General features: G+C 42.8%; 1 protein-coding gene across 1 annotated transcript in view; it reads left to right on the forward strand.

Moving 5' to 3' along the window:
• The first annotated feature begins 779 nt into the window (after window positions 1–779).
• Window positions 780–15,435, forward strand: part of LOC115159083 (mesoderm induction early response protein 3) — a 46,396-nt gene continuing 31,740 nt past the window's right edge. Inside the window, exons 1-3 of the mRNA XM_029708460.1 lie at window positions 780–863; window positions 5,174–5,198; window positions 11,683–11,828. Coding sequence (XP_029564320.1) covers window positions 855–863; window positions 5,174–5,198; window positions 11,683–11,828 — 180 coding nt within the window. The 5' untranslated portion in view covers window positions 780–854. The remainder of the gene's footprint in view (window positions 864–5,173; window positions 5,199–11,682; window positions 11,829–15,435) is intronic.

Raw genomic sequence — 15,435 nt, forward strand, 5'->3', positions numbered from 1 at the left:
CCCATTTAGTGAGTTAAATTTCAAAATATTCTCCTGCTCAATTTTACTATTTAAATTATCAGGACCTTCCCATAACCCAGGGTTTTGGCATCATTAATCACCCCAATCTCTTTCCTAATTGCTTTTGTCAAATGCAAAGGATGGAAGTATTTACAAGCTGGTTCTGGGGACACTAGCATAACTTTCTAACGTTCTACTCCAACCTCTTTCTCTAGAGTGGTCCTGCACGTTACAGGTCTACTCTCAACACTACTCATTGTTTCCCCAGCAGTATTCATCCCTCCATCACCCTCATTATGATTTCTCTTACTCCTGTTCCTCATATTTACAACAGGTGTAATTAGCTGATCATCACTGGTTTTATCACCGTTATCAATTGCCCTAACGCTACCATCTGAACTATCCACTTGTACAGCTGTGCCAAAAAACAAACAAAGATACATCTTGTCCCTTAACCAAAAATGACTTCATATCGGAGTTGCGCCTGTTGTCATAGAGATTGATAGAGGACTCATCATGGCTGTAGCCTATTTTAGCATGGTCATTGTCAATGAGGGCTTCCACCATTTTAAAATAGTAAACTGGGTGGGGATTCCTACGAGTTGGGCGCAATCAGCCAATGAAGAAGAAAAATTGACTACTTTAAAATAGAGATGGAAAGATGAGCCCTCTATCTATCTCAATGGCCTGTTGTTCACACGCTTATCTATCCTCTCATTGGCTAGAATGGTCGACTCCCACCTGATCTCGCCTGCCTTCCATCTTTGAGGACATGTATTACCATTGTTAGAGTGGTCACTTGAATATCTTGTCAACATAAAGGACAATCTTCGTTGTGAATTAAATGTACAAATATGGCGGAGGTGAGTAAGAAAACCGGGCAGAAGCATCTTAGCTATTTGAAAGCTATATTTTTCAGGTAGATTGTGTTAAATCAACGGTGTCACTATCGACAGTGGTCTTTAAAGGTTTTAATCTGAATTGCCGATTTTCAGTATTGTAATTTAGCATTAAAAAAAAAATCTAACAGCGGCGTCCTCGGTTACAGCAAATATATTTATAACTAACCCTCCTATCTGTGGTTGTAGCCTAGCTAGCTAACAGTTCGCTAACGTTAGGTCCATGGCAGGGGTTCGCATCGGAGCATACTTTGCTAGCTAGCTACGTTACCTGGACAGCTAGAATGTTTCGTACCGATAAGTCCAGGGAAATTCGATTTTTCTACAATATCAACTGAGATGATTCAAACGTTTGTCGGTAACTGTGCTCAGTGACATTGCATTTCGTTTTACTGTTCACAAATTCGGTAGCTACCTAAACGTTAGATAAAACATTTAGCTAACGTAACGTTGTAGGCTACATTAAGTGGCTTTAACGTTAACGCGTTAGCTCTCGAGAATCCAGCATTGGGCCGTAGCTGGTGTGTTAAGGAAAACTATCGTTTTAACACGAGCATAACACGAGCTAACTAGCTACACGATTGTGGTTACTGCTGAACGCACAGAGATTAAGATTTCATGCAATTTACTGGGGGGGTCAAACTATTATTATTTTTGCTCTGGAGAGGATTGTTATTTTTTTATTATTATTATTATTAGGCACAGGGGAGGGTAGTGTCCCCCCCCGACGGTTTACATTCGGTATTCGCAGGTTTTACTTTATAATTTCTCCCGTCCTAGCAACATTTCCTTATCAAATTGTGTTTTGGTACATCCCTTATGCACTGTGCTAACTTTCGCTATATCACAGGTCACTATGGTCTGACGGTCTATCCTGCACTCTATCCACCGTTCAGTGACAATAGTGGTAGGGGGATAATTTGTCCAGATGTGCAATAGGCTAACTCGCGATCATACCACACATAATAAAAGCATTCAAAGCTGCATCAATTGTAATATAAATCCACAACATAAAAATAGGAATAGCGGAAAGGCAAGGTGTATCATTGAGCATGAAAGAACAGTGAAGACATGACACACAGCTCAAAAAGCTCCCCTATTGATCTTTAGGGGCAATACAATTATCCTACCAAGACTAGCCTACAACAATGCGACGAAAAAATGCGTTATTGTTTTCAATCGAGTACAAAATTCTACTCAAGGTTGCAGTGAAAATGTAATATGAGTAACAGCACAAAAGCCCTGTGATTTGAATGTTTCAATCGATTTGGCTCAATTGTGGGTCTACTCTCTACAGTTTAAGGTCTAGAAAGAGTAGCAGGCCAGTCTGGTTGTATTTTTACTTCTGATACTTAATACTCTCTGTTGTAGATCATCATTCTCCCAAATCATCCTATATTAATGTGGCCACATATTCTCCTGGCAGGCCCAGTTATTCAGGAATGCTTAGTACACACTCTGCATCCTCTCCGAGCGGCTATTCTTCGCGCACCTAGAACCTACACTTCAATATATCCAAAATATTTATCATTTCACTTTTAAAATGTATTACATTTTTATGTTGCGAGGGCCTAAAATTTACACCTGCCAAATGCAGGTAGATTTTGCCATTGGCAGGTAAGATATGTATTTCACCAGCCACTTTGGCGGGTGGTCAGTGCTCCACAGTGTGAGCAGTTAACTCGGATATGTGAATAGAAAGTATGATCACATTTATAGTAAAATAAATGCTGCAGTAGATTTCCAAGTATTTCTGCCATTTTGTTTCATAGCTGGTAAATTAATCGCACAAAGTCAACAACGAATCCCATATAGCCTATTCCAACTCGTGCTGCAACACTGCCTGGCTGGGGACTTTGCGCATGTGAAGTGATGGATACATTTTTAGAAGCGCTGCACACAGGCTTAAAAGTTGGTGTAAGTTACTTGAAACGAAAGTCTACTGAAGTGAGACATTGTCACTGTTTCTTGGCTATTTACATTGTTTTGTTCACACTCTAGGTTGTTTTTCTATGTTTGCGTTTCAACTGCTAGGGAAGAGAAGACAGCGCATCTACTAGTCAGTCTCAATCTCACAGGCACAAACATGACTTGAGTCACGCTACCAATGTGACCTCCTGCCTGAACATTTGTCTCATGATATGTGATTTGGTTAAGACTAGGTCCCAAAAAATGTAATGTTAACAATATATTACATTATTTCTGGCTAGTAATACATTTATTGTTCAGGGTTCCGGTCAGGTCAGGGTTCCGTAGCCGCAGGCAGAACAGTGGGAACTGGAGCAGCAGCATGGCCAGGTGGACTGGGGACAGCAAGGAGTCATCATGCCAGGTAGTCCCGAGGCATGGTCCTAGGGCTCAGGTCCTCCGAGAGAAAGAGAGAATTAGAGAGAGCATATTTAAATTCACATAGGACACCGGATAAGACAAGAGAATACTCCAGATGTAACAGACTGACCCTAGCCCCCGACACATAAACTACTGCAGCATAAATACTGGAGGCTGAGACAGGAGGGATCAGAAGACACTGTGGCCCCATCCGATGATACCCCCGGACAGGGCCAAACAGGCAGGATATAACCCCACCCACTTTGCCAAAGCACAGCCCCCACACCACTAGAGGGATGTCTACAACCACCAACTTACCGTCCGAAGACAAGGCCGAGTATAGCCCACAAAGATCTCCGCCATGGCACAACCCAAGGGGGGGGGCGCCAACCCAGACAGGAAGACCACGTCAGTGACTCAACCCACTCAAGTGACGCACCCCTCCCATGGATGGCATGGAAGAACACCAGTAAGTCAGTGACTCAGCCCCTGTAATAGGGTTAGAGGCAGAGAATCCCAGTGGAAAGAGGTGAACCGGCAAGGCAGAGACAGCAAACCTTCTTGCCACAGCTCGCATTGATGTGCCATCCTGGGTGAGCTACACTACCTGAGCCACTTGTGTAGGTTGTAGACTCCGTCTCATGCTACCACTAGAGTGAAAGCACCGCCAGCATTCAAAAGTGACCAAAACATCAACCAAGAAGCATAGGAACTGAGAAGTGGTCTGTGGTCCCCACCTGCAGAACCACTTCTTTATTGGGGGTGTCTTGCTAATTGCCTATAATTTCCACCTGTTGTCTATTCCATTTGCACAACAGCATGTGAAATTTATTGTCAATCAGTGTTGCTTCCTAAGTGGACAGTTTGCTTTCACAGAAGTGTGATTGACTTGGAGTTACATTGTGTTGTTTAAGTGTTCCCTTTATTTTTTTGAGCAGTGTATAATGATATACATTTTCAGTAGCACATGTCTTAGAGCGATGGACTGTACCATCCCCACAGCCTCCGCAATGGATTAGTCAGGCGCAAATCAGATTTTTGCGGCGACTCAAATCGGTCTACCGAAATGGGGCTAGCTCTAGTAGGGAGGGATGTTTTTTCTGTTTGTCGAGATTGACATGGTCTACTTTTGTGGTGTTGAACACGCAAACCATGTTATTGAAGTGCCTGAAGTCAGTATGCTTTGTTAGTTGGTTATGCGGTGCCTTGTTACAGCAATGATGAAGGCATAAGGCTGACATGTATGCTTTGTTTCTTTAAAAAATGTAGCACCTTGCACTTTCACATTTTTTTTGTATTCTTTCAAGTGTGGATTACTTTTTTAACAGATATCTTGTCTTCCATGCACCGGCAGCCTTTCATTCTAGCTTGAACGCAAACCCTCATGCTGGCTTTCTGCATTGACACAGAAGCCTGTTGGTGGAAAAATCCGTTGCATATATTTTATACAATTATAAATATTGCATCAAAATGTAGAAAATCTGATTTCCCTCTAGCTGATCATAGTGTAATGAAACCAGGCAGGAATAGTGAGGTGGTCGGTGAACCCCCAGCCTTCTAGCCTGTAGCCCTGCTTGATAGACTGTGACACACAAGCATGCTGAAGTGACAAAGTTGATATCAACAGTTATTTGTGCTGCCCCCCCCCCCCCCCCCCCCCCCCAGTACATTTTGATCTGTCCCTTAGCGAACAACGCCTATATTGACCCAACAAACGTTAGCTAGCTACCAGTACCTTGCTATTTAAGAGCTTAGGTAATGGTAATACCAATGACTGTATATGGTGACTTAAACTAGACTGGATTATCTTTTATGTTAACTAAATTGGGTTATAGTTTCATATAATTTACTGTCATTGCGACCATTTTGCCTGTTTACTAGATGTAGCCTAGCTAGCTAATGTTATTCCAAATCTCACCCCCTACTATTTTTTTTTTTTTTTTTAGGCTTCCTTTGGAAGTACGAGCCCAGGTAAGTGTTCTACATGTTTTACTTTTTGTTGTATTAATGCGTGGAACCATGAATTTGTTGTGCAGTACCAGTCAAAGGTTTGGACACACCTACTCATTCCAGGGTTTTTCTTTATTTTTACTATTTTCTACATTGTAGAATAATAGTGAAGACATCAAAACTATGAAATAACACATATGGAATCATGTAGTAACCAAAAAAGTGTTAAACAAATCCAAATATATTTGAGATTCTTCAAAGTAGCCACCTTTTGCCTTGATGACAGCTTTGCGTACACTTGGCATTCTCTCAACCAGCTTCATGAGGTAGTCACCTGGAATGCATTTCAATTAACAGGTGCGCCTTGTTAAAGGTTAATTTGTGGAATTTCTTTCCTTAGGGTGTTTGAGCCAATGTGTTGTGTGAAGGTAGAGGTGGTATACAGAAGATGGTATTTTACAAAATATGGCTAAGTCCATATTATGGCAAGTACAGCTCAAATAAGAAAAGACAAACGACAGTATCATTACTTTAAGACAAGAACGTCAGTCAATGCAGAACATTTCAATAACATTGAAAGTTTCTTCAAGCGCAGTCGCAAAAACCATCAAGCGCTTTGAAGAAACTGGTTCTCATGAGGACCTTATCTTACGGCAAAAAAGAGCTTCTGGATATTAGGAAGCGATCACTCACCTCGGATTAGAGAAAGATTTTTTTTTCTTCAACAAGCAAGACGCACAGGACATTCTCCAAACACCCGACAGGGCCAACATCCCCGTTATTTGCAAGAGGAAGAAACGCAGGTACAGGGGACAAAGAGCGGGATGCCTCGTGAGGACCCGTAGAAGGCGAGTGGGAAAGCTGCCGTTACTGTCAGTATTACTCGCCAACATGCAATCATTGGACAATAAATTAGACGAGGTACGATCACGAATATCCTACCAACGGGACATCATCAACTGTAATATCCTATGTTTCATGGAATCGTGGCTGAATGACGACATGGATATTCAGCTAGCGGGATATACGCTGCACCGGCAAGATAGAACAGCACACTCCGGTAAGGCAGGGCGGTCTGTGCATATTTGTAAACAGCTGGTGCACGAAATCTGAGGAAGTCTCTAGATTTTGCTCGCCTGAAGTAGAGTATATTGTAATAAATTGCAGGCCACACTACTTGCCTAGAGAGTTTTCAGCTCTACTTTTCGTGGCTGTTTATTTACCACCACAGACAGATGCTGGCACTAAGACCGCACTCAGTCAGCTGTATAAGCAAACAGGAAACCACTCTCCCAGAGGTGGCACTCCTAGTGGCCGGAGACTTTAATGCAGTTGTACCAAATTTCTATCAACATGTTAAATGTGGAACCAGAGGGGGGGAAAAAAACTCTAGATCACCTGTACTCCACACACAGATGCATACAAAGCTCGCCCTCCATTTGGTAAATCCGGCCACAACTCGTTCCTCCTGATTCCTGCTTACAAGCAAAAATTAAAGCAGGAGGCACCATTGACTCGGTCTGACCACTTTTTTTTTTATAGATGAAGCAGATACTAAGCTACAGACACTTTTGCTAGCACAGGCTGGAACATGTTCCGGGATTCTTCCGATGGCATTGAGGAGTACACCAAATCAGTCACTGGCTTTATCAATACAGTGAGGGAGAAAAATATTTGATCCCCTGCTGATTTTGCACGTTTGCCCACTGACAAAGAAATGATCAGTCTATAATTTTAATGGTAGGTTTATTTGAACAGTGAGAGACAGAATAACAAAAAAATCCTGATAAACGCATGTCAAAAATGTTATAAATTGATTTGCATTTTAATGAGGGAAATAAGTATTTGACCCCCTCTCAATCAGAGATTTCTGGCTCCCAAGTGTCTTTTATACAGGTAACGAGCTGAGATTAGGAGCACACTCTTAAAGGGAGTGCTCCTAATCTCAGTTTTTTACCTGTATAAAAGACACCTGTCCACAGAAGCAATCAATCAATCAGATTCCAAACTCTCCACCATGGCCAAGACCAAAGAGCTCGCCAAGGATGTCAGGGACAAGATTGTAGACCTACACAAGGCTGGAATGGGCTACAAAACCATCGCCAAGCAGCTTGGTGAGAAGGTGACAACATTTGGTGCGATTATTTGCAAATGGAAGAAACACAAAAGAACTGTCAATATCCCTCGGCCTGCAGCTCCATGCAAGATCTCACCTCGTGGAGTTGCAATGATCATGAGAACGGTGAGGAATCAGCCCAGAACTACACGGGAGGATCTTGTCAATGATCTCAAGGCAGCTGGGACCATAGTCACCAAGAAAACAATTGGTAACACACTACGCCGTGAAGGACTGATTCTGCAGCGCCCGCAAGGTCCCCCTGCTCAAGAAAGCACATATACATGCCCGTCTGAAGTTTGCCAATGAACATCTCAATGACTCAGAGGACAACTGGTGAAAGTGTTGTGGTCAGATGAGACCAAAATGGAGCTCTTTGACATCAACTCAACTCGCCGTGTTTGGAGGAGGAGGAATGCTGCCTATGACCCCAAGAACACCATCTCCACTGTCAAACATGGAGGTGGAAACATTATGCTTTGGGGGTGTTTTTCTGCTAAGGGGACAGGACAACTTCACCACATCAAAGGGACGATGGACGGGGCCATGTACCGTCAAATCTTGGGTGAGAACCTCCTTCCCTCAGCTAGGGCATTGAAAATGGGTTGTGGATGGGTATTCCAGCCTAACAATGACCCAAAACACACGGCCAAGGCAACAAAGGAGTGGCTCAAGAAGAAGCACATTAAGGTCCTAGAGTGGCCTAGCCAGTCTCCAGACCTTAATCCCATAGAAAAATCTGTGGAGGGAGCTGAAGGTTCGAGTTGCCAAATGTCAGCCTCGAAACCTTAATGACTTGGAGAAGATCTGCAAAGAGGAGTGGGACAAAATCCCTCCTGAGATGTTTGCAAACCTGGTAGCAAACTACAAGAAACGTCTGACCTCTGTGATTGCCAACAAGGGTTTTGCCACCAAGTACTAAATCGTGTTTTGCAGAGGGGTCAAATACTTATTTCCCTCATTAAAATGCTAATAATTTTATAACATTTTTTACATGCGATTTTCAGAATTTCTTTTGTTATTCTGGCTCTCACTCTTCAAATAACTCTACCATTAAAATTATAGACTGATCATTTCTTTGTCAGTGGGCAAACGTACAAAATCAGCAGGGGATCAAATACTTTTTTCCCTCACTGTAAGTGCATTGAGGACGTTGTCCCCACAGTGACTATACATACATACATACATACATACCCCAACCAGAAGCCATGGATTACAGGTAACATTCGCACTGAGCTAAAGGGCAGAGCTGCCGCTTTCAAGGTGCGGGACTCTAACCCGGAAGCTTACAAGAAATCCTGCGATGAACCATCAAACAGGCAAAGCGTCAATACAGGGCTAAGACTGAATCATACTACACCGGCTCCGACGCTCGTCTTATGTGGCAGGGCTTGCAAACTATTACAGACTACAAAGGGAAGCACAGCCGCGAGCTGCCCAGTGACACGAGCCTACCAGACGAGCTAAATCACTTCTATGCTCGCTTCGAGGCAAGTAACACTGAGGCATGCATGAGAGCATCAGCTGTTCCGGATGACTGTATGATCACCCTCTCTGTAGCCGACGTGAGTAAGACCTTTAAACAGGTCACCATTCACAAGGCTGCGGGGCCGGACGAATTACCAGGACGTGTGCTCTGGGCATGTGCTGACCAACTGGCAGGCGTCTTCACTGACATTTTCAACATATCCCTGATTTGAGTCTGTAATAACATGTTTCAAGCAGACCACCATAGTCCCTGTGCCCAAGAACACAAAGGCAACCTGCCTAAATGACTACAGACCTGCAGCACTTACGTCCGTAGCCATGAAGTGCTTTGAAAGGTTGGTAATGGCTCACAACACCATTATCCCAGAAACACTAGACCCACTCGAATTTACATACCACCCAAACAGATCCACAGATGATGCAATCTCTATTGCACTCCACACTGCCCTTTCCCACCTGGACAAAAGGAACACTTATGTGAGAATGCTGTTCATTGACTACAGCTCAGCGTTCAACACCATAGTACCCTCAGCTCATCGCTAAGGATCCTGGGACTAAACACCTCCCTCTGCAACTGGATCCTGGACTTCCTGATGGACCGCCCCCAGGTGGTGAGGGTAGGTAGCAATAAATCTGCCACGCTGATCCTCAACACCGGAGCACCCCAGGGGTGCGTGCTCAGTCCCCTCCTGTACTCCCTGTTCACCCATGACTGCATGGCCAGGCACGACTCCAACACCATTAAGTTTGCAGGCGACACAACGGTGGTAGGCCTGATCACCGACAACAACGAGACAGCCTATAGGGGGAGGTCAGAGACCTGGCCGGGTGGTGCCAGAATAACAACCTATCCCTCAACGTAACCAAGACTAAGGAGATGATTGTGGACTACAGGAAAAGGACCGAGTACGGGCTGTAGTGGAGCAGGTTGAGAGCTTCAAGTTCCTTGGTGTCCACATCACCGACCAAACTAGAATTGTCCAAACACACCAAGACAGTCGTAAAGAGGGCACGACAAAGCCTATTCCCTCTCAGGAAACTATAGAAAGATTTGGCATGGGTCTTCATATCCTCAAAAGGTTCTACAGCTGCAACATTGAGAGCATCCTGACTGTTTGCATCACTGCCTGGTACGGCAATTCCTCGGCCTCCGACCGCAAGGCACTTCAGAGGGTAGTACGTATGGCCCAGTACGTCACTGGTGCTAAGCTGCCTGCCATCCAGGACCTCTACACCAGGCGGTGTCAGAGGAAGGCCCAAAAAATGGTCAAAGATCCCAGCCACCCCAGTCATAGACTGTTCTCTCTACTACCGCATGTCAAGCGGTACCGGAGTGCCAAGTCTAGGACAAAAAGGCTTCTCAACAGTTTTTACCCCCAAGCCATAAGACTCCTAAACAGGTAATCAAATGGCTACCTGGACTATTTGCATTTTGTGCCCCCCCCCAACCCCTCTTTTTTACGCTGCTGCTACTCTGTTTATCATATATGCACAGTCACTTTTAACTATACATTCATGTACATACTACCTCAATTGGCCCGACCAACCAGTGCTCCCGCCCGCACATTGGCTAACCGGGCTTTCTGCATTGTGTCCCACCACCCGCCAACCCCTCTTTACGCTACTGCTACTCTCTGTTCATCATATATGCATAGTCACTTTAACCATATCTACATGTACATACTACGTCAATCAGCCTGACTAACCAGTGTCAGTATGTAGCCTCGCTACTGTCTTTTTACTGTTGTTTTTATTTCTTTACTTACCTGTTGTTCACCTAATACCTTTTTTGCACTATTGGTTAGAGCCTGTAAGTATGCATTTCACTAAGGTCTATACCTGTTGTATTCGGCGCACGTTACAAATAAACTTTGATTTGAAAGACCCAGAGTTACCTCTGCTGCAGAGGATAAGTTCATTAGAGTTAACTGCTCCTCAGCTTGCAGCCCAAATAAATGCTTCAGACTTCAAGTAACAGACACATCTCAACATCAACTGTTCAGGGGATACTGTGTGAATCAGGCCTTCATGGTCAAATTGCTGCATTGAAACCACTACTAAAGGACACCAATAAGAAGAGACTTGCTTGGGCCAAGAAACATGAGCAATGGACATTAGACCGGTGGATATCTGTCCTTTGGTCTGATTAATCCAAATTTGAGATGTTTTGGTTCTGACTGCCATGTCTTTGTGAGATGCAGAGTTGGTGAACGGATGATCTCTGCATGTGTGGTTCCCACCATGAAGCATGGAGGAGGAGGTGTGATGGTGCTTTGCTGGTGATGCTGTCAGTGATATTTTAGAATTCAAGGCAGACTTAAACCAGCATGGCTACCACAGCATTTTGCAGCGATACGCCATCCCATCTGGTTTGGGCTTAGTGCCACTATCATTTGTTTTTCAACAGGCCAATGACCCAAAACATACCTCCAGGGTGTGGAAGGGCTATTTGACCAAGAAGGAGAGTAGTGGAGTGCTTCATCAGATGACCTGGCCTCCACTCTCACCCAATTGAGATGGTTTGGGATGACTTGGACCGCAGAGTGAAGGAAAAGCAGCCAGCAAGTGCTCAGCATATGTGAGAACTCCTTCAAGACTGTTGGAAAAGCAGTCTTCATGAAGCTGGTTGAGAGAATGCCAAGAGTGTGCAAAGCTGGCTTCAAGGTACAGGGTGGCTACTTTTGAAGAATATAAAATATATAGATTTGTGTAACACTTTTGGTTACTACATGATTCCATATGTGTGTGTTTTTTGATGTCTTCACTGTTCTATGATGTAGAAAATAGTAAAAATAAGAAACCCTTGAATGAGTAGGTGTGTCAACTTTTGACTGGTACTTTACATCATTCACCGTAATAACAACTAGCAAAGTCTAATGTTACTATGTTGTTGTTATCCAGTTGGCTCTCTGTCTTCAGAAGATCATGACTTTGATCCGACAGCAGAGATGTTGGTCCATGACTATGATGATGAGCAAACTTTGGAGGACGAGGAGATGCAGGAGGAAGGGACAAGCGTCAGCGCTGAAATAGCAGATTTGGAGAAGGTACAATTTCATGTTCCACAGATGTCATTGTTACAAGATGCAAAATTAGATGGGCTAGAAATAAAAAATAATGCATCGCATGCATGCACCCATATTGGTTTACATGTCATTGTACACATTAAGCTCACTATTTGTTGGACTATATTTGTTGGACTACATTTTTCTAAATTAAACTTGGGCATTTTTATTTTATTTTTTTATAAACCATTCACATTTGGGAGATTTTGTTTCTTTCAGCTGTCACTGGCAAAGAGTAGCTCCCACTAATGTAATCCAATGGGGCCAATATTCTGAATCGCAAATGTTTTTCCATGACAATCCAAAGCAACGTGTAGCCTTGAGGTTGTACATAATAAATATAATGTGTAAGTGGTACTCAACTACTGTAGTAGTTACAAACCCCCAAGTCGCGACCCCCAAATGGTTCACACACCTCTTGTTGGCGGAAAAAACACTTTGCAGCAGTGTTTCCGCTGAACTAATTTAACTGGCACTGCGCCACGGCAAATCATTGCCGCCATGCCCCAAAAATATGATACATTGAAAACTATTTGTCAATGGGCACTTTGAAGATGTTAGAACAGTCCACATTTTACTATTCCTCTACAAACAAAATTAGTAATGAATAGAAAAATCTGACAAACCCATAGAATCATACTGAACAAAAATATAAACGCAACATGCAACAATTTCCAACATTTTACTGAGTTACAGTTTAATAGAAGGAAATCAGTCAGTGGAAATAAATAAATTACGCCATAATCTATGGATTCACATGACTTGGCAGGGGCGCAGCCATGGATGGGCCTGGGAGGGCGTAGGCCCACCCACTTGGGAGCCATGTTCTGCCACTGGGGAGCCAGGCCAAGCCAATCAGAATTCATTTTTCCCCACAAGGGCTTTATTAGACAGAAATACTCTTGAGCACCCCCCCCCCTCCCCCCCATCTTCCTAAGACGATCATGCAGGTTGAGAAGCCGGATGGTGGACATTCCGCCAGTCAGCATGCCAATTGCACGCTCCCTCAACTTGAGACATCTGTGGCCTTGTTGTGACACAACTGCACATCTTAGTGGCCTTTTATTGTCCCCAGCACATGGTGCACCTGTGTAATGATCATGCTGTTTAATCAGCTTCTTGATATGCCACACCTGTTAGGTGGATGGATTATCTTGGCAAACGAGACGCTCACTAACAGAGATGTAACATTTCTGGGGTCTTTTTTTTATTTCAAACATGGGACCAACACTTTACATGTTGCATTTAATATTTTTGTTAGGTGCATAGGGAGGGAAACCTGCATTCTGACCCATGTTTTAATGGTGTTTTTTCCCAGCTTTCCATTCTTACTTTACTTCTCAACTCCTAAATAAGTATAAACTGCACAATTTTAGCAATGTTAAAGACTAAGTAGTTTCTGTGAGAAATACAGGCAGGGTGCGTGTTACCCTAACATTATATTCACTGTGTTTATGCAATTGTTTTGGGACATAGAGTGCATTCGGAAAGTTTTCAGACCCCTTGACTTTTTCCACATTTTGGTGCGTTACAGCCGTAGTCTAAAATGGATTAAATAAATGTTCCTTATCAATCTACACACACTACCCCATAATGACAAAGCGAAAACAGGGTTTTAGAAATGTTTGCAAATGTATATAAAAATAAAACACCTTATTCCAGACCCTTTGCTATGGGACTCCTGTTTCCATTGATCATCCTTGCTGTTTCTACAACTTGATTGGAGTCCACCTGGAAGACCCCCATGAAATGGACAAAAAATGAATGGCAACATATTGCCATTGGGCAAAACGTATACACGATCGCAAATGCCACTCAAATGGACAGCAGTTCATTCAAAGCTTATGGCAAGTGGCAAATGCCAAGTGTCATACAGCAAAAATCCCAAAGATGGCGAGCGCGCTCCACCGTAAATGTTCATATTGCAAATGGACATAAGGTCAAGACCCAAGGGTCAAAATTCAAAAATACAACTCCCTCTAAAGTGCTTTCTGGACCGTTTTTAAAAAATTCTTTACTTTTTTATTTTTTTATTATTATTTTTATTTTTTACATTTTTTTTGTCAATAATACATATATAACAACCAAATGAACATACCTGGCCTTATGGACAAACTCAATAAAAGATGATGTTTTGTCCATTTGCAATATATGACCATAGGAAGTCAAAAGTCCAGTGAACCATGGCCAAATGGCATAAGAAATGTCCAAATGGCATTTTTTATATTGACAAAATGATATATCACTATGTTAAGCTTTGAATCAACCTAAGTCTACTTGTCATGTTTGATGAGAGAGAAGTGGGACTCTGTTGTTTTTAAATGTCTTTTTTGTAAGAGTTTTTTGAAAAACATAACTATTGATGTGCACGGGTGGGGGGTGCGCCCTACCCAGCTGTGGACCCCTTGCACCCCCCTAAAGGCATTAAAAACCATTTCAAAAATTTTCTCCTGGTAACCCGTTCCAATTACCAGGTGCACGGCTGTCCATTTGCAATGTCTTACAATGGGTATTTACCATCACGAATTTGACATGCTCTAATATGCTGCAGAAATGCCCAATTGACTGGCCCGTTGAACTCGGGATGGCCGGGCAGTGATAGTGGTTCCTCTCCATCGCTCGGTGGTGTTGATTTCAGTCTGTCATTTTGGTGATGGTTCATCACTGTTTAAACTTATTGCAAATAGACAAAAGTCAGCCATCAAGTCAGTGTCCATCAGTCAATAAGATATCATTCTGACACCAAACCCACTTTGTCTAACATGTTTAGAAGCCAACTATCACATATTTCAGAGCAGGCCCAAAATTCACAGCGCCTTCTGCTTAAACCATAATAAAAACGTAAAACACGTAGTTACATTCTAGCTGCGGGTCCAGTTATGACATTGTGTAGGCCTAGCTGAGGCGACCCCGAGTTTCGGCTCGATAGGTCATTCGGAGCCCAAGCAGTGACCTTAAAACCTCTTGAGACTCTCATCCCGTTAGCGGGATCATTTTCCAGCGAAAAACTCCTAGCAACATTAGCATAACGAAATTCAATATTTTTTTTTTTCAAATATTTGACTGTCTCATATCGTTTTATAGATACACCTCTCTTGAATCGACCCTCGTTGTCCGATTTCAAAAAGGTTTTACAGGAAAAGCACAATATTAGATTATGTTAGGAGTACATGGTAAAAGTAGCATCATATGAATTTTCCGACCAAGCACATGCATCACATATAACCAAAAAACAGCTAAATGCAGCACTAACCTTTTACAAACTTCATCAGATGACACACCTAGGACATCATGTTACACACAGCATGCAATCTTTTGTTCAATAAAGGTCATATTTCTATATAAAAACAGCATTTTACATCGGCACCTGACGTTGACTAACTATTTACCCATAAAATGCGTCCCGGGAAACAGTGCTACAATTTTATAAATTACTATTCGAAAACGATTTTTTTTTTTTATATTGTCAATCTAAGATTTATAGATGAATATCTCTTGAAAACACCCGTCATAACAGATTTTAAAATAACTTTACAGGGTAATCACACTTTGAGATAAAAGGGGATGCGATACTCAGAAAATGAGCTAG

This window comes from Salmo trutta, chromosome 23, assembly GCF_901001165.1.
Source record: "Salmo trutta chromosome 23, fSalTru1.1, whole genome shotgun sequence".
In the NCBI taxonomy this organism is placed as follows: Eukaryota; Metazoa; Chordata; class Actinopteri; order Salmoniformes; family Salmonidae; genus Salmo; species Salmo trutta.